The sequence below is a fragment of the Numenius arquata genome, chromosome Z, assembly GCF_964106895.1.
Source record: "Numenius arquata chromosome Z, bNumArq3.hap1.1, whole genome shotgun sequence".
Classification (NCBI taxonomy): domain Eukaryota; kingdom Metazoa; phylum Chordata; class Aves; order Charadriiformes; family Scolopacidae; genus Numenius; species Numenius arquata.
The window spans coordinates 12,141,249-12,165,296 of record NC_133616.1 but is presented as its reverse complement, the minus strand read 5'-3'; the positions used below and the strand labels follow the sequence as shown (position 1 = coordinate 12,165,296).

The window sequence follows — 24,048 nt, the reverse complement described above, 5'->3', positions numbered from 1 at the left end:
TGTTAGGCTTGGGGCTTGCTGCAGCAGCTGGTTTTGGTTTTAAGACTTCAAAGCTGGTGACAGAGTGGTGTGAGAGGACATCTCATCACTAAATTCTGTTGAGGAAAGTATGGGTTTAAGTGTGGCCTCTGAATTTGTGATCCCCTATGCTATGGGAGGGTGGTGGTCGTTAACTCAAACTAAGTTAACTTAAAATACATTGGAGAGGATAAAACTAATTTAAAAAAAGTGCTGGTCTTAAAGGAGCATAATTGAGAAAACTGCTTCTCCCATCAGTGAGACATGTTGGATTTCATGGTGCAGCCAGAAGGGGAGGATGTTTGTGTGCAAGCCTTATAATTGCAGTCATTCTAAAAGAAAACATTAAAAGTTTATAAAGAAATAAATAAATCCTTCAGTATTTTGAAAGCTCTGGTCCATATGAAATCTTCTTTAATCTGTTCTGAAGGTGTTTAATTAAACACGTGTTGTAAATGACGTCGATCAGAGTTTGTTTTGAGGAAGTGGAAAGCCAAAGTGTGTATATATACATATACATACATCTGTATATAAAAATAAACTCTTGATCCAGAGCCATCTCGTGCTAGTGTTACCTTGAAGTTTTGAGTCATTTTAGTCCAAGAAGTAAATTGTTAAATTCAGAACGTCTATGTATCAATGTGAACAATAAATACATTTTTAATGCAACACATATACAAGGTGGCTTTGTAGTACATAGAAGCGTAGTTGAGTCACTGGAAATTTAAGAGCTATAATCTGTTCAGTTGTGGTGTATCTGTCAAGAAGCCTGTTGGGAGGCACAGTCATTTAGTAAAATTGCTTCGCTCGCTCTCTTAATTTTTTTCCCCCGTTAATATTTTGCTTAGAGATATGACCTCTGTATGTGTCAATATTAATTACATTTTCCTGACATCTGAATGAGGAGAAATGTGAATCGCTGAAGCCTGAATAGCATGCCTTGCTTATCCTTTTCTTTTTAAAAATGAAGGGGCATTATAGAAGCCCATCACTTTAGCATCCGTGGGGTGGCTGCTATCAGAGTAATGAGCTGCTTATTTCAGTTTCTTAATAAGTATTGAATACTGACCATGCATAACATTTTTAAAATTATTTGAATCCTTAAAAAAAAAAAAAAAGAAAAGAAAAAACAGGTAAGGAGTAAAGACACTTGGGAGCCTCAAATCTCACTTCCAGCTCTGTTTTGAAAGCGTGACCTGGCACTCAGGCATGTGAGATCCAGTCGTGTCAGGAGCCTTTTGAAAACGGCATCCAGGACGTCGTGTCAGAAGTTGCAGCCTCCTTCCAGGCTTCAAAGCGCGAGCCAAACCTCTCGTAGCCGCGGGATGAGTTATCTCTTCCCGAGCGGGGACAGGGTGCATTGGCAGGGCACCTTCTCCACAGGGAAAGCGGCTCCATCCCTGCTGCCCTCCATCCCTCACCGGCCCCTCCACGCATTGACTAATAGCATATCCAGGGCTGTCAGCCCCGCGCCTTCGGGGAGCACTATATTCACTTCAGGAGGACGAGAGCCGGCCCGCGGTGGGCTGGAGGTCGGCTGTGGGTGGGAGGAAAGGCTTTGAGAAGCCTCTTGGCGAGCTTGATGGTCTTCCCTACCGCCCTGGTTCTCCCCACCGCTCCTTCCCCCTCCTCTGCCTCAGGATGCAGGTTGGGGAATTACTGAACTTGGAATACGGAGTTAGTTGGGGAATTACTGAACTTGGAATACGGAGTTAGTTGGGGAATTACTGAACTTGGAATATGGAGTTCAGGAAACATCTCTTTTTCTCCCTGTAGAAAGTTAGTTTGAAGTTGTCATAATGAAAACCGTGGAGAAGAGGTTGGGCAGAATCTGCGTGTCGTCAGCCGGTGCTGTACTGAGCCCAGCAGCCACCGCGGCCGATGCCTTGGGGATGTTGTGCTGGCAGTGCTTTTGAGGCATCCACGTGTCTTTGGTGTCGTTTGCTGTCAGGGTACCTCCTCTCCCACGGGCGTGGGGTTGTCCTCCCGTATTCTCGCTGCGTGCTGCTAATAACAGCAACGCCGAGTGGTGAAACGAGAGGCCAGACGGGTACTGTTTGTCAAGAGAACCTGCCAGGAGATTCCTGTGTTACTGGTCGGCGTGCATGTGTCAGTCCCCTCCTTCAGGCTTGCTTTCATCTCCCAGATCTTGGTCTGTCTCTCCTCTGCGCTTGGCATTGCTGTTGCTGTGTATAAAGGTACCTGCCAGGCTGTTTGCTGGTATGTAACCCTCAGTAAATATTGTACCTGACAATTAGCAGGCAGCGTTTAATGTTTACAGGTGGTTAAGCTGTGCTGCAATATTTTTAGGATGAACCTGAACGCCCTTTAGAATGTGGGGATTATTCAAAGCAGCGAGGCTGTGCCTGCCTGGCAGGGAGATCTGGAAGGTCTGGGAAGCAGACCTGACCTTGGAGAAGGACCCAGGCTGGCTGCTGTGGGAGTCATGGGCAGTGATTTAAGACCAGGCAATCTCTGAGCCGGAGTAATGATCCGTCACTTCCTGGGAAGATTGGGGATCTTAAATGCAGAAATCAAAGTTTACTTCTTTTATTCAGTGGCCTGAGACAGAGGGGTGTTTTGTAGGTTGGTAATTACAAAGACACAGAAGAAAGAGGAGTATGGGTGAGGGGCTGCTGGGGTCAGCTGAAAAATGATAGAAGGAAACTGTGAGGTTTCCTCACAATATACTGATTTTGTGGTTTCATTTTGTTTACTGGTAGGACAGAATTGCTCAGTTTTGTTCTCAGCTTCTCTTATCACAGTGTTTTTGGAAGAGCCGTGGACCGCTTCCTTAGCTGTTCAGCCCGTCAGGAGTGCCTGGAGGTGGCCAGGTGCAGCTGGCATGGGCAGGGATCATCAGGAGTAGGACTGTGAGGGTTGCAGGGGCTGGGGTTACGAGTGTGAGGGGTGGGAGTGTTGTTTTCAAAGGAGACCTAACCTGATCGAGGCCTGGCTGGTATGACGAGAGGCTTTTATTGACGAAGCGAAAAGAAGCTGGGCTGGAAGTGAAGTGCACCAAAGCAGACTGGCCCACCTTTGCTTCCTCTGGCCCCAGCAGGATGCTCTGAAAAGTCTTTAAAACATCAACCATTAAAACTGAAAATAAGGCATCTCCTTGAATCCTCTTGCTTAAGTATAAGCATCTGGATTAGTAAGGAATTGAAATCCAGATCCAAGTTTAGCAGTCACCAGCGGAAACTGTGTAAAGGAGGTTGGGCAGAGTAAAAGTGCTGTAGTAGCGAAGGGAGGCAGGTGGAGAGGGGCTGGGGGGCAGCATATGGGCATTTCCCCATGGGGAGAACTCGGTGGCATGGGAGGAGTGCAGGGTGTGCACCAGGTGTCCCTGGCTGGTGGTGGCCCTGCAACTTGGGGCCGTGGTGGGACACCTTTCCAGGATGGAAACAAGTCAGCGTCTGGTGGCCCCCTAAGGTGTGTCCGGTGTTTTTCTGAAGTCATTGTACCATCATCTTCTTTTGTTCGGGCCCGTTATTGCTTTCTTATTAAGATGGCTTGTCTCAGGAAAGGCTGAATGCTTTCGAATTGCATTTTGCTTTGTAGTTAGGAAGGACTGACAGCCTTTCTATAGCAATATTTGCCTATTAGCATTGGTAAATGCCAGCCTTACCTTGCCTTTTGGTTAATGGAAAACGTTCCTTATCTTGCCAAGCAGAAGAGGAAGGCTAATGGCACGTTACAGGAATCAAAAAACGAGGCTTGAAATAATGTACTGGCTTTAAGCGTTTTACTATTATATTTTTTTTTAAACATGATGGAGAAAAAGATTCTCATCCACTTGCTGTACCAAAACGAAAACCTTGCTGTGAGCAAGGTAAAGACAAGGGTAAATACTCGCAGCTTCACTGAAGCTACTGAAGCTAAGTTGCTTTACATCAAGTTTTTTTGGCAACCTCCTAAGCAGCAATTATTGTTTCATCAAGGCTTTTATGGGACTCTCATATGATGCATGTTTTAGACATAAGTAACTCTGTTTTTAGTTTTTAATGTAGATACCTTTAGTCATGTAACGGCCTTCCTCAGAATCTGTTTCTGTTCTTAACGTCTTTTTATCTGTTGTGTTTGCTTCCAACTTTCATTAACATGAATCCTGGGGCTATCTGCTGTCTTGAAGTTTTAATGTGCACTGTGATAAGCACGTCTTCCCTCTCTCTTGCCTGTTTTGGGTTGTAAACTCTCTTAGGGACAAGGGCTGTCTTTTAATTGTAGCTGTACCGCACTGACAAATCTTGGCCTTGCTTTTGCTTGGGGTTTTAGGAAGTGCTTTGATGTAACTAGTACTGAAATTAAAGTTAATTTTTTTTGCTGCCAGTTATGTTCCACCTTGCCATAAAACAACCGTCGTCACAACTTTCTGGGTTTAAGTCTCACTCGCTGCCAAATTTTTTCAACTGACTTAAGATTTTTGCCTTTCTTTGCTGTGATTTCAGCAATGGCTACAGCTGTGATAGCTGTGGATAGCAATCTGTCCTCTTAGTCTGTTTTTGGATTGAGTTTTCCAGGGGTGCGATGGAGCGTTGGGCATAGAGATAGTCTGATAATGGGTAAGTTGTAATGAGTTAGTTCTAATGTGTCATCTTTACACGGGGTCCTCACACTTGGAAATGAGCTGCCACCAAAGGCATCACAGATACTCACGAGGTTGTGTTACAGGAGGTCTCAGCCATGCTCAGCTATCACAAGCCTTAGGTGAGAGCACCAGTATGAAAGCATTTCCCACCTACACAGAAAGTGGTTGGTTGGTTTTGGTTTTTTTCATTTTGTGTATGGTATTAAAGATACAGCAAGCCCACAAATGGAATGCAAAGGACTGGCTTTAGCTGAAGTGTAAGTTCACACCATTTTATGTTTTAATCATTGAGTGCGAATGTTTGAAACCAAGTGGACGTGCCTAAAAATAGAGTATGCTGTTTGCCTAGGTGCTGTAATGTTCCAGGTGTTGGTTGGGATCATAAAGCTACATACACTTAATTTTTGAGGCTGGGTGCTGAAACCACTGAGCAAACGCAAAGGATTCCTGATGCTGACAGAGGTAATACCAGTCCCCACGAGAGACCCCTCTTTAGCTGACACAGGAGCGTGGTGACTTACTCTAGGATGGGCTTTCATCTACTGCAGGCAGCAAGGGTGTTTTCTGAGGAGCTCCAAACTGACCAACTACTGGTTCCCAGTAGCCCAACAAGAGAACGAGACTGGGCAAGATACCTCAGGGAGTGCAAACGCCTTCTAACCTTTAAAAGCCTGAGCTCCCCCGGGGCAATTGCTGGGCCAACCCCCCCCAGGGCCAGGGATAGCTGAGGAATCCTTTGGCTGATCTTGCAATAAAGCTTCATGAGACGGCAAGAGGGGAGCAGCCCGGAGAGGTGCAATCCAGATGGTGATGGCTCAGAATGACAAATGGCTCCAGCAGACTTTTGTAAGGGGTGATGATGTAGTTCAGGTGCTTGCAATGGCTGATAAAAAGTTTAAAGCCCTTGCCAAGGAAATGATGTCAACAAGCAGTCTGTCTCGGGAGATGGATCCCGGGGGGACAGTCTGCTTTAAGTCGCAGAATGTTCATCCACTCTGCTGTGATGCCTGTTTTCTGTATTTTAATTATGTGTTTGTGTTTGGGGGAGGGTATGTTTTTGCTTTTGACTGTTCCCCAGGCCTTATCCCCTAGGATGCTTCTCTTTCCACGGGGAAAGCACTCACATTTCAGTGAAGGGATGCCAGGCGTCTGGCGACCGTTTGTCCAAACAAGGGGACTTGTTAGATCAGCAGTGGACACTTGAATGCAATTGCAGTTGTGTCTGCACTGCTGGTTCCCACTTACTCCGAGGACACGGAAAGTTCACGTGGTCAGCGCTGTGTAATTCACATTAAGGGCTACTTGGGTTTGGAGGTTTTTTTTTTCCCCTCTTGCAAGTGTTGTAGGAGACACCCACTGTGTGGCTTGCATCATCCAGAGGCAGAAGCCAAAGGCTTCAGTGGCTTGGTGCTAAGAAACTTTCATAGGCAGTAGGGTTGGACAAAGCACTCCTCTTTTGGAATAGCTTCTTGATAAAGGCATTTAGATTTTTTTTTTATCCTGCTTTTGATTTGTCTTGGAGTTGTTTATCTTGCTTGTACAACAATGAAAACAAAACCCAAGGTAGCAGATGAAAGCAGGAGTCCTGCTGTCAGATCAGCCGTAAAAATAACCTGGTTAAGATCAGATGAAAAATATACTCATTATCCACTAATGAAATAATTGCTCCGTTAAGAATCTGCAAAAATCAGATTTTGGCGTGGTTTTCTGGTACTGAGTCATTCACACTAAAATCTGTGATGTGAAGAGTGATGGCTTTTGACTGTATCTTGAGATTGACGTGTTTGCTCGCCTGGTATGTGATCGTGCAAGTTAATTCTAACCCCAGCCACCGACCCGTCTCTCCCACCTGCCTACTGGGGAACAGGGATAGTGGGAGGAGGCGTGATTTGGCCCAAGGTGGGGCAGGCAGCTGGGAGCAGTGCTTTTGACTTACCCCACATCAGTGAAGGATGCTGGGGAGCGGTGTGTTGCTTTGCCCATCCCAGTAGACTCCCCGTCCCCGTAGAGGAGGATGCTCCACTGGTCGTGTGCTTTTGTGCTGGTCTGAATGTGGTGTGTTGCTGTTTGGGAGGTTTTGTCCTGGTTTTATGCTGCTTTTCAGCTGCGTTTGATCAGCACGTTGGCTGCCAGCTCCTATCAAGCCTATTGTGGTCATTTTTAAAATTTTGTTTTAATGCATGAAACTTACAACTTTCTCTTAAGTGTCATTTCTCCAAAGCAGCTTCGTGGCTGATGAAGAAGAGCTCTCTGTTTGCTTCTGCTGTTCCTGTGGGGAAACCTGTGAAGTTTGCAAGTGGGAACCAGTCCCTGTTGACAGGCAGTAAAAATCCACGTTGAGATGCGGAGGGAGGGACACATCCTGCCGGCTGTGTTAGGGCCCGTGGCACCCAGTGTGTGTGTACAGCCCTTGCGTGGTTATTAGTATTCTCATCAGGGATTATCTCTGTTTTTATTTAAAAATTGTTACATATTTACACGGGGTTTGGCTGAATTGCTGCGGTGACAGAAAGTGCTTCTTTTGTAGACAACTATTTTACATTTTCCATTTTACTGTGTGGCTTTTTAACTACTTACTGCGTTTCTGTTTTCCATTTGTTTACACCTTGCTCCTGCCAAGCTTTTCTTTAATACAAGATTTCAAAGCAATTTTTCCTTTGTATATATAGATTTGCAGCTTCTTGAGCACGGCACAGTCAAAATCAGTCAAACCCCTTTAAACTCCCCTGCAATTAGCTGGTGAAAGACAAGGAGGGAAGAACGGCTCCGGTGTTGTCGTTTATTTATTTATATATTTATATATTTATATATTTATTTTCCTCGGCACTCGGAGGAAAAACGTTCCTTTTTGTTTTATTAATGATGTGCTTATGAAATCGAGCGTTTGATGGTATGCACTTGGAGCAGGCAGAAGGCGAGCTTCCCCACGTCGCGCTGGCAGCGTGCTTCCTTCTCTGATCCGCAGCACGCTAGTTTGTCCCAGATGTGGGCTCCCTCCGGACAGAGGCTGCCCGATGTACAATGGCTTCACGGTGGAGGAGGACGGCCTGCGGGGACCCACTGGAAGCTGACAGCCGAATTCTCTGTTCTCGCTTGTGGTCTGTTATATAAGATGACCCATTTTTTTATAATTTTTTTTTTTTTTTGCTTGCAATTAATCCAAGTAGAATATTCATACTGTCTTTAAAAAAAAAAAAATTCAATTATTTCTGGCTTAGGCACTTTGAAGTTGATCAGCTGCAAGTGGAAAAAATGTGGTCCAAAGATTCTGCCTGCTCAAAAGAGCCAAGTTTGGAGGAAAGTTGAATCACCTAAGAATGATCATAGAATCATAGAATGGTTAGAGTTGGAAGGGACCTTAAAGATCATTGAGTTCCAACCCCCCTGCCATGGGCAGGGACACCTCCACTAGAGCAGGTTGCTCAAAGCCCCATCCAGCCTGGCCTTGAACACTTCTAGGGATGGGGCATCCACAACTTCCCTGGGCAACCTGTTCCAGTGCCTCAGCACCCTCACAGTAAAGAATTTCCTCCTAATATCTAGTCTGAATCTCCCCTCTTCCAATTTAAAACCATTACCCCTTGTCCTGTCACTACATTTCCTGACAAAGAGTCCCTCTCCAGCTCTCCTGTAGGCTCCCTTCAGATATTGGAAGGCTGCTATGAGGTCTCCCCAGAGCCTTCTCTTCTCCAGGCTGAACAACCCCAGCTCTCTCAGCCTGTCCTCATAAGGGAGGTGCTCCATCCCTCTGATCATCTTCATGGCCCTCTGCTGGACCTGTTCCAACAGGTCCATGTCCTTCCTGTGTTGAGGACTCCAAAGCTGGACACAGTATTCCAGGTGGGGTCTCACAAGTGCAGAGCAGAGGGGCAGAATCACCTCCCACAACCTGCTGGCCACACTTCTCTTGATGCAGCCCAGGATGCGGTTGGCCTTCTGGGCTGCTAGTGCACGTTGCCAGGCCCATGTTGAGCTTCTCATCCACCAACACCCCCAAGCCCTTCTCCTCAGGGCTGCTCTGTAGCCATTCTCCGCCCAACCTGTATTTGTGCCTGGGATTGCCACGTCCCAGGTGCAGGACCTTGCACTTGGCCTGGTTGAACTTCATGCGGTTTGCACAAGCCCGCCTGTCCAGGTCCCTCTGGATGGCATCCCTTCCCTATGTGATGTAACTGCAGAGAACGAAAATTAGCCATTAGCCCAGCTGCGGCCTGACTTGACCACTTGTGTTTCTTCTTGCTATAGAAGTGTTCAGAGAAGTGAGGGAAGTCAAAAGATGTAGATCTGGAAGGGACTTCAAGAGATGACCCAGTCTTATTTCCTCCTTTGGAGGACAAATGTTGGTCCATTGTGTCCATGAAACCCTACCATCAAGGTGGGGATCCACAGCCCCTTTCCATAGGCAGGTCTGCTGCTGCTCTGCATTTACAAGCAAAATCCATGGGGTGGAACTCAGCAGAGTTAACGTTTGCTCCCAGGAGATGGGGAGCAAATCTCTAAATGGAAGTTTTGGCTTCTTATTCCTTTGACACACTCCAGGCAAGCATGGATGTCTTTCTGAGTGTCCATCTTGGCCCACTTTCAGGTGAATTGCATGAAATTTGCTGGGTTGTCATATCCAGGTAGTCAGCTCACAATATCTAGTGAGCTCTTGGCACTTTAGGTTCTCAAGTGCTGAGCTTCGTTACTGCCTTTGGTTAACGGATACAGGTTGGCCTCCTTATTCTTAAGAGTGGCCTGAGCAGGGTATCACCTAGTCCCTGGCTGTGACAGGAGCTGGTAGCACCTCGCTGTCTGTCCTTGCTGAGGATGCCTGTCGTTTGAGATACCTGCCTGGACCAGCATCAGCACATCTCTGTGCTTTAGGCATGAAATGCTTTTGCACGGAGAGCTCTGGGTGCGTGTGTGCAGATTTATGGTGTCACTTGTGAACGAAGCTGGGGGGGATTATTCTTGAGTCATTTATAAACAGAGCTATGAGAATTTATTCTGAGACGATGGAAAAGTTCAGATGTTAATAGGAATATGAAACTGGCAGTGGCCAAGCAGCAGCCAGAACTGTGCAGCTGACCAGAGGAGACCGCTCAGCAGTCAAACTCCTCGTCCTCCTCTGCGCAGGGATTATGCAGGCTCCAAGGACAGTGACATCAGACCTGCAAACTGCCAAATCTAGCTACGCTTGGAGATTCCCTTGGGTATTGTAAGTCTCTGGAGCAGAGTGAATACAACAGAATCCTAGCTTTTATTTAAAGACTAAGTGAGCTTGTAGTTTTTTTGTTTATGAAAGAAAGCTTGAAAATGTGATCCCTTAATTTTGAATTTTTTAAAAGATGTACATCACTACTTTTTTTCTTTTTTTTTTAAAGTGTTTAGAAGTTGTGTGGCTGAACCTCAGAATCTCCAATAACTCAAGAAAACTGGTTTTAAGTAAAATGTAAATGTATTTACAAATCCTTGGGACTGGCACAGAGCTTTACTATTAAGACTTTCCTGTGATGGAGTCACATAAGATGCTCATTCAAAGGAGCAGAATTTCCTAGCTGGCTGTCAAATATCCTATACTGCTCTGTGCAAAAGAGAGAGCAACTTCATGGGGAGGGGAAGGAGGTTCTGCTGAACACCCCCTTTCTCCAAGAGGTTTCAAGCAAAGCCTGGCAATCTGCTTTTTAATACTTAGCTTTTAAAATCTTGGAGCGACGTACCTTGGAGGTATGTGTGTATTGGTGGGGGGCGATTGTTTTGTAGCACGTGGTTAAATGTAGAGCTATGAATGTTTTATGAAGAAGAGAGAAAGAACAGTGAGAGGATCTGATTTCCAGTCATAGAATCATAGAATCATAGAATTGTCGAGGCCGAACTGTTTATTCCCAGTGAAATGCACACAGCTGACCAGCGGCGGCTCGAGGGACAGCCTTTTCTTACACAGGAGATGGTGACCATGTCATTTGAAAATGAGTGAAAGAAATAGGTGTTTGTTTGGGTATGTGCCAGATGGTTTCCTTGCCTTTATCGTGGCTGCGCTCTGCCATCCGTGTTCGGGCTGAGCGATGCTTCACTTTGCAAGGGCTTCTGATTTCAGTGGGAGTTCGAGGGGAATAAGATGGTGCTTGCATTAAGGGCAGTGGAGTCCTGCCATTTGCTGCCGTTAAGTGTTTTGCTATGTAAATGAATATTTGAGAGTGGGTCAGTTAAGAGTAAATTTGGGTTGCCTTTTTTTTTTTTATTATTTTTTAATAAGATGTGTGATAGTGCGGAGTGCTGAGGAATGCAAGCTAGGCTTTGCATAACTCGCATTCCAAAACGCTTTTGCAAATCATTAGATGCAACTTTATGACTGCATTGTTAAACTTTATTGGAGAGTCTGCTTCCGAACTGGATTTAACAACGGGACACTCGGAGTGGCATCTTATGAGGAGAATAGATGGACATTGTTTCAGCCTGGGCTTGGTTGGGGGAGGCAGAGAGAGACTGTATTTCTCTGTTATACCACTTTCATTATGTATGCAAGGTACTTCACAGCAATAAAACCTCTCTGGAGCATTTTCATGCTGTAGCTCAGTTCTGTTTTTTAAGTAGATAAATATAGTTGACTCTTGCCCCTGCATTTAACACGGCATCTCATGTATCACTCTAATTAATCTTGGAGTATTCTCTGTCCTGACACGTCCTGTTATGCAGCAGGAGTCTGGGCTTTTATCAATGCATTGAGGATCCCAGTTAAACCTGTTGGGATATTGCCCATGTGCATGACTTTCAAGTTAACAAATTACCCACAGGTGTATATGTTTTCAGGCTCAAACTTTTGGGTTACCTCTTAAGACACCTGGTTTGTTTTTCCTGTTTCTCCTACTTGTGGTCTAGGGGCTGTATAACATTATTATTATTTTTCACTTTGTTCTTAAGATACTGGTGTAGATACTGACCTCTTTGTTCCTGTGTCTGAAAAACTCGTCTTACATTGCATTTAAAAGTTTCAGCATAGGGCCCCAGTGAACAGGTAAAAGAAGCACATTTTCTTCACTTAATAAAGGTTCTGATAAACAATGTTGGCCTGAAATCTGCAGGATGCTGCCACAACCCTCGGGTTTGCCGATATATTTAGCAGTTTCCCTTCTCAGAAACAAGCAGCGATTCGTACGTGCTCTTCACAGTTTGCCATGAAATTTTAATCATCTTTGCTACTTGGGCGTTTGCGTCCTGCGAGAACGTTACTTGTGTGCAGAACAGACCCGGGCAGAAATAGCTGACCCGGTGCCCGGTGACTGCAACACATGGCCTAAAAATTGCCTCCAAATTGTGCATTTTGCTGTCTTGCAAGCTTGAAAACTTCCTGGGGCTCCTCATAATTCTGTTCTACTGGTTCTTCTTCCCTTGGAGAGAGTACTGGCAATCGCCTTACGTGTATGGCTTGCTTGCTTGCTTGTTTTCCTCTTTCTCTTTTTTGCTCCGCTGATTTCTGCCGCGCTTGTGTTTCCTTGTGCCCAGTCCTGCTGGTAGGGCTCATGGGAACTAGTCCTTGTTTTGCATTTTGTATTGCTCCAGAGTTTGTAAAGCACTTTTTGGATAAATATTTATAATCATTAAAAAAAAAAAAAAAAAAGGTGTCCTAAGCATCGCTTCTTACTTTGCTTATACTGAAAAGTTACTCTCTGCAGTGGGTAAATTTATTATTTACAGTCTGTACAACAGCTGTCCCATAAGAAATATTTGACTGGCAGCTGATAATTTGAAGCTGGTATTTTCCTTCCTAATGTCTCAAACCCTGCAAACCCCTCCGGAGAGGGAAACGCTGCTGTGTGATGCCAGTCTGGTCCCTGCTGCAACAGCAGCTGCGCTGCCCGCTGTTCAAGGTCCCCCCTTGAACAACGTCTCGCTCCTCTGCAGCCCTGCACAGCTCCTCCTTGAGTTTTGGCGAAGGGGTTTGAGGCTGCTGGTTGCTTCGGGAAGAATCAGGGCGTTGAGAGCATCACCTCTGCGTGGCTCAGAGAAGCTGCAAACAGTCCTGCAAGGAAACCTCTACGTGCTGACCCTGCTCTGTGCTGCCTGCTCCTTTCTGCCTCCTTCGCTTGGACCACAGCTAACATGGCAAAGCTCAGCAAAAACACCTGTATAGCTTGAGCTATTCAGATGTGTGGTGATGGGCAAAGGTGCTACATAGCTTCCTCCTGTACCCTCCCAGCCCTCTCTCAGCTGTCCAAATCCAAATTCAAGGACTCTCTGCACCTTTTCTCTCAGCGAGAAGGTTGCCGCATATGGAAGATGCACATCCTGAAGGGGACAGACGGGCTGGGAATCCAGATAACGGGAGGCAGAGGGTCGAAACGTTCCCCTCACAGCATCATCGTCACCCACGTGGAGGAAGGCGGCTCCGCACACAGGTGAGGCGACAGCGGTGCCTTCATGGGAGTGGGTGTGATGGGGCATCTGTGGCCATCACTGTTAGCCAGGCTCATGAGACAGGTGTGGGGGTTTTGCCTTCCCATCGTGTGAGAATATGGCATTTTTGGCTGAAAAACTCATTTTTGTGATTGGCCACGGAAGCTTCTTCTGACATGTTTGGTCCAAACTATGGACAGATCAAATGCTTGCTCTTGGAGCCTGATGGCTTGTGGGGCTCTTTTTTGGAAGATGGGCCTTTCCCATGGATTGGCAGTGTATGAGTATGGGTCGTGCAACCCTAGGTGCTCACTGCCAGATCAGGTCCTGCTCCCTGATGGTGGGCAGATGGGGCTCCCTGCTACACCCTGACCATCTCTGGTGGGGCACGGAGGAGGTTTGAGGGGTCTCAGCCCTGCAAAGAGGATGAAGTGGCTCTGGTTATAACAATGATTTCCTGGGGGCACCTTTCTGAGCCACTTTTTTTGGCAAATAACACGTCACCGGTGGGTGCCAGCTTAGCGTCAGCCAGATCACATGTTGGCCATGCCTCCGTGTCCCACCGCGTGCCACCGGGGCCCGACACCAGGCAAGGACCACCCTGCAGCTCCACATTCCCGCTCTGTTTCCGCAGGGACGGCAGGCTGACGGCGGGCGACGAGCTCCTCATGATCAACGGGCAGTCGCTGGTTGGGCTCTCCCACCAGGACGCCGTGGCCCTCCTTCGCTCGGCTGCTGGCCTGGTGCAGCTGGTGGTCGCTAGCAAGGTACGGTCCTCTCCTTGGTGGTCTCCTGAACATACACCCGCAGGAGTTTGTGCAAGCGCTGCGTGGAAAGGGCGTATTTTTGATAGAGAATCACATGTGCGCATTTGCGCCCCTAAATTTAACACACAGCTACGGGAAATGTATCGCTCACTGCCATAAATCTGTGGCAAATCAGCAGGCTATAGACGAACTTAATGATTTGCTTGTATTGTCACTGTTGTTCAGTGTGCAGATGAGTCTGTATTTATTCAAGCAGACGTTACTTAAGTTTTGGCCAAAACCATTTTCTTAAAATATATGCTAAATAAAGCAGGCTGTTCTCAGCCTCTTCTGCTTCCTTCCTGCCTAGCCTCCGCAGCTCTCATCTCTCCTATCTGTGTGCCTGAGGTCTCTTGATGATGATCTCTTGGCTTGAGTTCCTTATTTTGTCCTTGTTAATAGTGTGGAGTGGAGCTCTTGCAGATAAAGGAGCATGAAATTTCAGGGAAATGAGAGTGGAACTCATTTATCAGTCGGGCACCTCGTTCTGCTTTCATTGCAGGAGATTGAGGGGATATTACACAACATTTTTTCCTTTGTTTAAGAAAATCCTGCCCACCCCTGTTTCCTCTCCTCCCTGGACCACAGCCTGCTGCTCCCCAGCTTGGGTTGATGCAGGCTCTTGGTGGGTGGCCAGCCAGCTCCCGAAAGCACCTGGGGTCTCAAAGAAGGACCTGCCCGCAGGTGGGGGCCATCAGGGTCTTTGGGGTGGTGGCAGGAACATCTTGGGCCAAAGGGACTGCTCATAAACCTGCGTTTCCAAGCAGAGTGTGCTGCGTCAGCAGGCCACTGCATCAGTATTTTTAAAATTTTTCTTAGCTTCATCTTCAGGCTGCCCCAGCCAACCTGGTGTGGGTTTCTGCGAGTTTAATGTTTGGATGCTCTTATGGCTTCCCAGGATGCTTTATGCTCGTGTTTTTCAAGAAGAGGCTCTATCCCACCACATTAAAAGTGGAGAGCCTGTAACTTCTGTAATGTCTCAGTTAGACAGTGAAGTTCATTGAAGACCTTCTGTAGGCTCACAGCCTGCTATTAAACCCACTGGTGTTTATTCTGGAAACAACACGCTTTGACCTGAAGTAGGTACATTTTGCATTTCCTTTAGACAATTGGGACTTTCTGCCAAAACGCAAAGCAGTAGACCTCATAAATTTCTCCCTGAAATTACTTGTTCCCGTGATGACGGCATCAAAACCATCATTGCGAATAAGCTCACAGCCTAAAACTTCACGTTCCTGATCAGGCTGTGGATCTGTTTGGCCCACACTCTGTGCGCTTGGACAGCATTCGTGTCCCTGGGAGGAGGACTTGGAAAGGCAAGCGGTGAGGAATCTGGCCCGTGCCCTGTTCCAGGCAGTCTCAGAGAAGGTGTAAATAGGTGAAGTGTTCCCTGGCAGCTCCCTCTGGGCGTTATTTGTTGGTATGGGAAAGCAGCCTTGCACTTTGGCCTGGTGAGCCCTCTTGAACGCAGGGTTTGTTTTGAAATCAGTAAAGTCAGAGTCTGTCTGGCCGCTGCTTTCGGCTGATGCCCGTGTTTGCCACCTGGAAGAGGTGCCAAAGACTGGAAACAGATCCTGAAGCATCGGGACTGAGCGGGTAGAGGATCGGTGGGCCAGTATTCGTTTTGTTCTCCTAGGTAGGGCGTATTATTCTTGCACGTGCAGATAGATAAACTTGTGAAGGGAACATCCGCACGGAGGGGGTGGGAGCACAGAGTGGGATTTGGGATGCAATGAAATGAGTAATGAGGTCCGTAAACTCCGAGTCTGCTTGCAGTGACACTTAATAAACCCAAAGTGGGGAGGAACAGGCTGCTGGGGAAGTGTTTATTTTAAATTCTGCTTTGTGAAATCTAAATGATTTAGACGTGCATTGGCCTGTGTTTACTATATATGCACTTCAAAACCAGGCCTGTTTCTCGTAACTGGACCGTTAAAGTTTCAGCACGTGGAAGTGTGTAACGAGGGGAGGATTACCGGGGAGCGCTCACTGGGCAGGCGCAATGGAGCGGTTTCACCATGGCTTCGGTGGGTTTCTGCACGCGATGTAACATGTTTTGTTGTCTCTTGGGTAGGAACCTGCTGAAGGGGATTTTCTGAAGTACCCATCTACCAGTTTGCCAGACTTGCTTAGCACTTGCTCAGTCCAGGACTCTGTCTCTTGCACTGACAATAAGGAAAACGAAGAGCCAGAAGAAGACGACGTGAAAGGAGTGAATGCGTCTCCTGAAAAACTGGTCACTGTAAGTGTGGCTTTGGTGTGACGTTCTTGCTCTCTCCCTTGACGCCCGTTTGCGTCTGTCATGTTCTACAGCCTGACACGGAGCAGGTCCATGGGACATGGCAATCCCACCCAGCCCTTCTTTGCGTGGGACGTGGGTAACAAGCCGCAATGGGGATGGCATCTACCACAGCGTCTGCCATCTCTTGCTACTTGCAAAGCAGCAGCACAGGGAGCAGGAGCTCTCATGTCCTCCAAGCTATGTGGCAATCGTGGTTTTGTTTTTCTCTCTGCTGTTGGATTGTTTTCCACCCACTTCCACTGCTTTTGTTGGACCTGATGCAAAGTCTCTCGCAGCGCTTATGCAGTAACACGCTCTTCTTTCCCCTCCTTTTGTACCTAAACTTCTTTAACAGTTTATGATCCAAGTCTTCAAGTTTTTATTTGCTCTTTTGACGCCAGCAGACACTGTTGGGGGGAGGGGTATGAATTTCTGGCTGTGAACCGTAACTGAGGTTTTGCTGAATAAATGCTGCCGGTTGATAATCTCAGTTGCATTCCCTTCAGGGCTGCATTAAGCAGAGATTAAGTGGATTATTGTTATTTATTTGTAACGTAGCAGCTCTCTGAAAGTTCATCGGTGTTCTGGGCTTCTGTTGTATTGTACAGACAAAGAGTAAAATGGTGTTCGTACTCTAAAGAGCTTGCAGGCTGGTTTCCCAGCAAGGGAAAGCAGGTGGATTCACTTGAAGCTTTTATCTTTTTATTTTATCTTATTGTCTTTTTCCCCCCTCTTTTCTGTGGCAATTATAATAAATCTCTTGAACCTTTGGACGGCTCAGATGTGATACTGGTTGCGTGATTTGTTCTGATTTTGTATTCATATACTTTCGCTTTTCTGAGCAAGCAATGGCTGCCCGGGACAAGTCTCATGGTGTAGTCCAGCTGATGCTGGTGTTTGCTTCATTCCTGCCTTCGCTTCATCTCTGATCTTCTTTGAGTCTGTGCTTATAACACTCCTCACTCTCACGCGTCTCTTTACTGTGACAAGTTTTGTTATTTCCGCACTGTCTTCTCTTCTGTGTGCCCGGGTGCCTTTTTGCAGGGAGGAGGGGAAAAACAAATAAATCGGGGATGCTTAGCATGCTGATGACAGTGTAGTGTTTGCGTGCTAACTTGAGTGGGCACCTAAGCATTCTTTTGGCTATCAAAATACTTTAAATTCTTCTATATACCATATTTCAAATGCTGGTAATTTTCTATAAGGCTCAGCAACACTTAAAAATAAATTTTATCAAAACTTAATTATGCATGGCTTCAGGATGCAGCTCCCCGGCCTTCCAGTGATTTGGCACATGCTAGGAGTTATTTCCCGACTTGGTTTGCTCCTGACTTTCCAGTAAGGAAAACTTTGCCTGGTTTTCAGCATTCTGAAACCCCTGTTTTCAGGGCACTCTGAAGTCTGGGGTGGACAGGCTGTAGAGTGTAGACCCCTCAGCTCTACCCACAAGCCTGATCCCTCCACATCAGATCAGGGAGAGCTGAGCCAGGCTGTGCAGATCCTGTGTGCCGCCAGGCAGGACGTAGGAAGGTAAATGTATGGAAAAGATAAACTTCACACATGGCTTCTTTCTACCTGGCAAGATGGGGGGAACTTCTCATAGCAAAGCTTAGAGGTTGATTTCAAGGTCAGTATGAACATGAAGCATCATACGATTTTATTTTTTTATTCTATTTATTTTCTTTTTTTTTAATATATATATGTAGTCATAAATTATTGCAAAATTGCTTTGGAAATTACAGTTCTTTGCTGCTCCTGCTGTCTTGATGGTACTCACATGTCTTCTCTTTCTCATATATATTCTATTATATTTATACTGTAGATAAGAGATGACAGTGTGACTGATAATTAAAGCAGGAACTAGGCTGGACAACTTTTAATCAGTACGAATATAATTGTTTTAGACTTCCAGGGTGGGTGGTACTCAGGATCTGGACCAGGTAACTGAGGCTGTGGTCTTAAATTAAGTGTCAGATGTCTTAAATTTGAAACCAGTTCTCAACCCAGCACTGGCCAGGAGTTACCTTTCTCACTGCCAGTTTCTAACCTCTGACAAGAGGTTAATGACTTTTCTTGTTTGCTGTGCAGGGCTTTGTAGACAGGTGAAGGGATGCTGTCGGGTGCTGGGTGGTTAGGTAACAGCAAGTAACTCAGAATGATTTATCATCAGCTGGTGGTTCACTGTCCCTTTGCTGACCGGCATAGAAGATGCTACAAAACTTGCATGAGCCCTTAGTGTTGTCTGAGGTCTTCTTTCATTAACTTTGCTATGAATGTAGTTCAGTGTTGAGTATTCAGAACCATAATTTATAGATCTGATGGACTTCCTATTAATGCCTTAGCACCTGATTGCTTAATGGCTGAACCAGGCACAGTCCTTGGTGCAGATGGATCAATGTTATCTCCAGGAGCTCTGCAGACCCCCCCTGAGAGACGGAGACCCTCCTGCAGCTCACATATGCGTAGTGAGGTGTTCAGTGAAGTCGTGTTTGAATTAAAAGGGACGCTGCCAGGCCAAAAAAGATAATAACTTGGAACTTAGGTATATATTCAAACTTTCAACCTTGTAGATATTCAGAATCCAGCTGGATCCGGTCCTTAGCAACGTGGTCTAAATTGTCTCTGCTTTGAGAATCCAGGCTAGACCAGGGACCCCCAAAGGTCCCTTCCAACCTGGCTTACTCTACAATTCTGTGATTTTTTTTTTTTTTTAAAAGAGATAGAAATAAATCTCTTTTCTACTGGCTGGGTGTTAAAAGTTTTCTCTGTGAGCAAGTTCTTTAGAACTCTTTAAATTCTGCTTCAGTGTTTGCAGACAGGGAAGTATAATCTGAGCTAATCAGCTTCCCCAGGACACAGCAGAAGAATTTAGTGACACTTGAAAACTGTAATTTAAGAGAAATAGCACTTGTAAGTCTTACTCAGGTGTCCACTTGTTGTGTTTCATTAATAAAAATTTCATAATACAATCTAATTGGAGCTCTGTTCTTACACAGTCTCCTTATGTAAAGCCCTATTTAACATGAAACATCCCTTAAAGTTCCAACTTTAATAAAACTTGTGCTGCCAGGCAGAAAAAGGATTACATTAATATCCTTAAAGTTAATTTCTTCTAGAGCTACTTTGGCCAAAATGTTCTTTAACTTCAGATACAGAGTACTGGGGCACAGAGTCATGTTGTGTTAAATTGTCCTGAGGCACTTTGGGAGTTTTAAACTCTCCCTAAAATCCATATTTTGCCTCGTGCAGTTGATACTGCTATTTTAAAAGGTCGTTACTTGTGTCCAAGTGAAATAGGATGATATGATAGTATTTGCCTTTGACAATTTATTTTTAATTCTGACTCACTTTTCCTAGTATTTCTGTTGCTTGAAATTGAATCTGTCACTGCACTGCTGGCTGGTGGAGCAACCTGGGAAATGAACTCTAAAGGGAAAGCAGGTCTACCAAGAATTTGCAAAGTGTCTGATGAATTTGGGGCATTTGGGATCCCCAGACAGAGGCATGTACCACCCTTAGTTGCTTCAAAGTTTTTTGCCTTTGTTTGTGCTGGTGCTATATTGTTCAGTATATGATGATCTGAGTATTTTTGAAGGGTTCAGCTTTAGTGACCCAGGTTCGTATTAATGGAGTCAAATTCTAAAAAGTTACTAAACACAAGAAAAGGGTGTCTGCTTCGGCGGGTTTCATCTGTAGTTGCTGGAGGCAGGGAGAAAAGCCTGGGGACCATTCCTCTATACTTCGCTTAATCTTGTGCTCTCCCTCCGGTACCTGCTGCTCGTGATGCTGGAGGCAGGACCCCGAGCAAAGTCTATTCCGTGAAGAATATCGAATTATACAAAAGAGGAATTTCTTATTTGGGAAAGGAGGTCATTGCTATCCCTACCTGTTGGGGGGCAGCTGGGAAGGGAAGAGATTTGCCTCCTCCTGCCCAAGCCGACCACACAGGCGAGCCCCAGGGAAACAGCCCCTGGCAGCATCCCTGGCTGCATGACCCTCTGCCGAGGGATGGTGCAACCCTTTTGCTCATGTTTAATCAGCTTGAGTTGACCTGCAGTGCCTGATGTGTACCTTCACGCCGGCTGTGGGTGCGTTGCATGTGGAGCCGGCTGTGACCCAGCAAGGTCTCGATCCTCCTACAAGTAACAGAGACAGGATGTCTCTGCTTTAAGGTTTCTTGCACGAGCTGGGTTTCCTTGTCCCTGCCAAAACTTACTTGTGTTTTTTTGCAAGGCATGCAGCTGAAAGTGGATAAATAAACCTCTTCTGTGAATATGCAAAAATGCATTTGTTTACCTCCTCTCCCCCCCGCCTCCTTTCCCATTTTTATATTTTATCTGAGCTGTAGGACTGCTTAGTTATTTTCTCTCGTGAGCCTTTCTGTCTTACTGGGGAATCCATATGTAATTACCTGTAGCCATGCAAGCATAATAAGGAAGAGGATAACAATGCCGTAAGTTTAAAAACACTCTTGGGGTCAAAAGTTCTTCTGGAAACACTGGGAGAGAATTTCAGAGAAAGCATTAGCACTGAGAAGGAACAGGAAGCATAACTCAACAATTAACTGTGTGCAGAGCACGGGGAGGGACCCTCATTACTTGGAGGACTTGAGTGTTTGTTCCCATTAGGGCACTGCAGTCTCCAAAGAGGTTGCTGAAACACGACTCACTCCTCAAACAGCACCGCACGGCTGGAAAAAAAGCAAGAAAGAGCTTTTGCTGGCAGAAATCTGCTTTGCAATGAAATGCTTTACTTGGTCGGGGGTGGGGGAGAAGATGAAGAACCTGGTGTGAGGCTTGGCTGTGGCCAGCCCTTGTCCTGGAGAAGGGTTTAATACCTCCTTTCCTCTTCGTGGTGAGGGCTGGCAATGTTTGCCGATCCTGCCTCATGCCAGATTGCCCATGGAAGGGGCAGGCGAGGGCAGGGTCCGGCCTCTTCTTAGCATGGCTTGGAGCTGTTGGTCAGCTGTGAATACTGCATTTGTTGAAAGTCTGGCAGCACTGTACCTTTCTGAAGGTACAGCCTTGTCCAGCAAATCCGTGGGTCTCTGCCTGTGCAGTGCCCTTCACTCATGCTGTGGCTGAGCAGATGCACAGGGTCCTACGCTGACTCCAGAGGACTGGGGAAGTGCAAGTTTTTAGAGTAAATGTGGTTAGGAATTTGGGCAAGAGAAAATGACAAAATATTTGGGGACCAAATCTTGTTTGCCCAGTGTGGCTGTTCTTCTTGTGCTGTTTCCAGAAGCTGTATCACGTTAAAATAAACAATTGGAATTCGTCTTATTGCCAGGGGGATGTTCTGTGATGGGCCGATGGTGGTGGTGCGGCGCTGGGAAGGGCTTGCAGAAGGTGTGGGCACACATCCCATGAGTTTGCAAGGGAGGAAGAGTGGTGAAAGGCCCCCAGGCAGGCATGTCATTGAGTCAGTGTTTTCCACACATCCTAAAATCCTAAAATTCACCTGTCAAAGAGATGCTAACGTGAATGTCTTCTTCAGGTCAGGAGGGAGTTCCTCAGCAGCAGTCTCATTCTTGCCTGTGCCCGGCTCCCAGCTCTTCTGGGCCACTCTCTACTGCCTCCATGTTAAAGGCAAGCCCAGAGAAAACTGTTTCACCTAGAGGCCAGCACTCTGAAGGGTTCCCTGTAGACGTGATCCAGCCTACAAACTGTGAAATATCTCCTGTTGCTTGGGCTCATGGTAGATAACCTTTTTGGCTTGACCATAAATATCAGTGCAGACAATGCCCAGAGTTACAATTTTTGCTCTTCCCCTGTGATATGTTTGAAAGCCAAGTCAGCAGAGTAATAGAAACACAAGTTTATCTCCAGTACAGGTTCTGCGTGGCCTTTGTTTTTGTGAATGAGGGTTTTTCCCATAAAGCAACAGATACACTACAGGCTGTCTCTCCTTTGGCTGTTTGGATGACTGCCCAGGTTTGAAGGAGATGAACTGCCTTTAACAAGCTAAAAATAACCCCCTGATGGCACTGGAACAAGAGAGATGCTGTCACAGCCATGCGGTTCACATACATTAACAGAAGGATGAAAAAGGCTGTAGGATTTGAGAGTTAGTGTGAATGTCGTATCATTACATCTGCAGTTTGTTTATCTGCAAATGCTTGAGCGTGTGCAGAATCCGGTCTTGGTTGGGCTGGGTCGAAACTCATTCGAGATGTGCTGTGCTTGAATAAATGCAGCCTATATAATGTCTAATGGCCTAATGGCTTCAGATCCTTGATTCAGGTATGAATGATACTTAATGCTTACATATTCCACATCCTCTCCTGTGCTTAGGATGATATAAAACGTGGGTTTGGAGCTGAAATCCAAAGCTCTCCACCAGCTGTGTCATGGGAACGCTCTTTGCAGCTGTGGGTTAACTTTGGTATTAGGAAGATCTTCCTTCATTCTCAGGAGAGTTGTTTATTTTAAGGACTGCTTATTGCTTGCTTTGTCCCTCATTCTGAGTGAAAAGGTTGTCATTTAAAAAAAAAAAAAAGGCAGAATCAATTTATTGTTTGTCATGATGGGTAGGCTCTAGATTTGTGCTAAGCCATGAACTGACCATTTATTGAAGGAAATAATGGAGGAGCTGGACCAGCTTTCGCACAGCTTGAGTTCCATGTGTGTCTCCTCTGTTTACCAGGAGGAATCTTCTGGGGCCTCTTTGCAGCACATGGAGACATCTCGTGGGCAGCAACTAAACTGCATGCAAGCGTGTCATGCTTTTTGATGTTTGGAGGGAAAAAAAGGATTAAGCATAAAAAAAGAAAACAGCAGTGATCTGTTTGTGCACCATTTCAGAAATGTGTGCATTTGATTTCCTTTAGCTTAGAAGCTGTTTCTAGTGAAAATCGTAATGTATTGCAGAAGAGGAGTAATGTGGTCCAAAAAGGATTGGGAACTGTTTAACTGGGAGCATCTTACTGTTTCCAAGGCATGTGTTGTCTGTGATATCTGTTTCTCAGAGAGCTTAGCTGCATTAGCCATTTCCTGCATTTCTTCCTATTTAAAAGGATATTTTTAAAGTTTTGTCTCTTCAACACATTATTATTAATTTTAGCAACTGTTTGGAAGCCTGAAAATGAAGTCTGCTTTGCTTAACTGCAGCCCTGACCGTAAATATAGCACTGCACCAGTGGGTCTCTGGAGCCGGCACGGCTGGGATCCTGCTACGTCGAGAACCTGCCAGCATCCTCTGCGCCGCTGTCGGTGTGTTGAGGTTCCTGGTACCAAACACATTGAAGAAGGTTTTGGGGTGTCTTGTAGAAAATAAATAAGAGTGTTCTGGAGGATGAGAGCGACTCAGCTCTGCCACAGAGTGTTTCCAGTCTGTTTGCTGAGGGTGCACGGGCAGATGTTGCTGCTGGCTTTGTGCTGGGGAGTGCCAGCTTATGTTCCATGGGCAGGTTTGTGTGTGACTCCTCTGTAGGCTTGGTAGAGAGCTATAAAAGTAACCATTGGGGTTTTGTACCTCCTGCAGATGAGAGCAATGTCCTTTCTAGCAGGGCGTCAGTCTCTTCTCCCCAGTCACAGGCAATAGAACAAGAGGAAATGGCCTCAAGTTGCACCGGGGGAGGTTTAGATTGGATATTAGGAAAAATTTTTACACTGAAAGGGTTATTAAGCATTGGAATGGGCTGCCCAGGGAAGTGGTTGAGGCACCATCCCTGGCAGTATTTAAAAGACGGATAGACACAGTGCTTAGAGATATGGTTTAGTGATGGTTTGTCAATGTTAGGTTGATGGTTGGACTAGATGAATCTGAAAGGTCCCTTCCAATCCAGGCAATTCTATGATTCCATGATTCTAACTACTGCATTACAGCGAAGGCTTAGGGTGGCTTTCGAATGCAGGCATTTGGTAGAGTTGATAGAGCAGGCATTCTTAGAGACCACTTTAAAGGTTTTTGTTTTGTTTATTTGGCATTTCCACCTATTCAGAAAATTGGGCAGCTCCAGTTCTTGACTCTTTATCAGA

At 45.9% G+C, this 24,048-nt stretch overlaps 1 protein-coding gene across 1 annotated transcript in view; it reads left to right on the top strand.

Annotated features, from left to right (window-relative positions):
- The window catches only part of PDZD2 (PDZ domain containing 2), a 143,355-nt gene that overhangs the window by 77,743 nt on the left and 41,564 nt on the right, over positions 1 to 24,048 (top strand). The window contains exons 3-5 of the mRNA XM_074166507.1: positions 12,842 to 12,984; positions 13,617 to 13,749; positions 15,863 to 16,030. Coding sequence (XP_074022608.1) covers positions 12,842 to 12,984; positions 13,617 to 13,749; positions 15,863 to 16,030 — 444 coding nt within the window. The remainder of the gene's footprint in view (positions 1 to 12,841; positions 12,985 to 13,616; positions 13,750 to 15,862; positions 16,031 to 24,048) is intronic.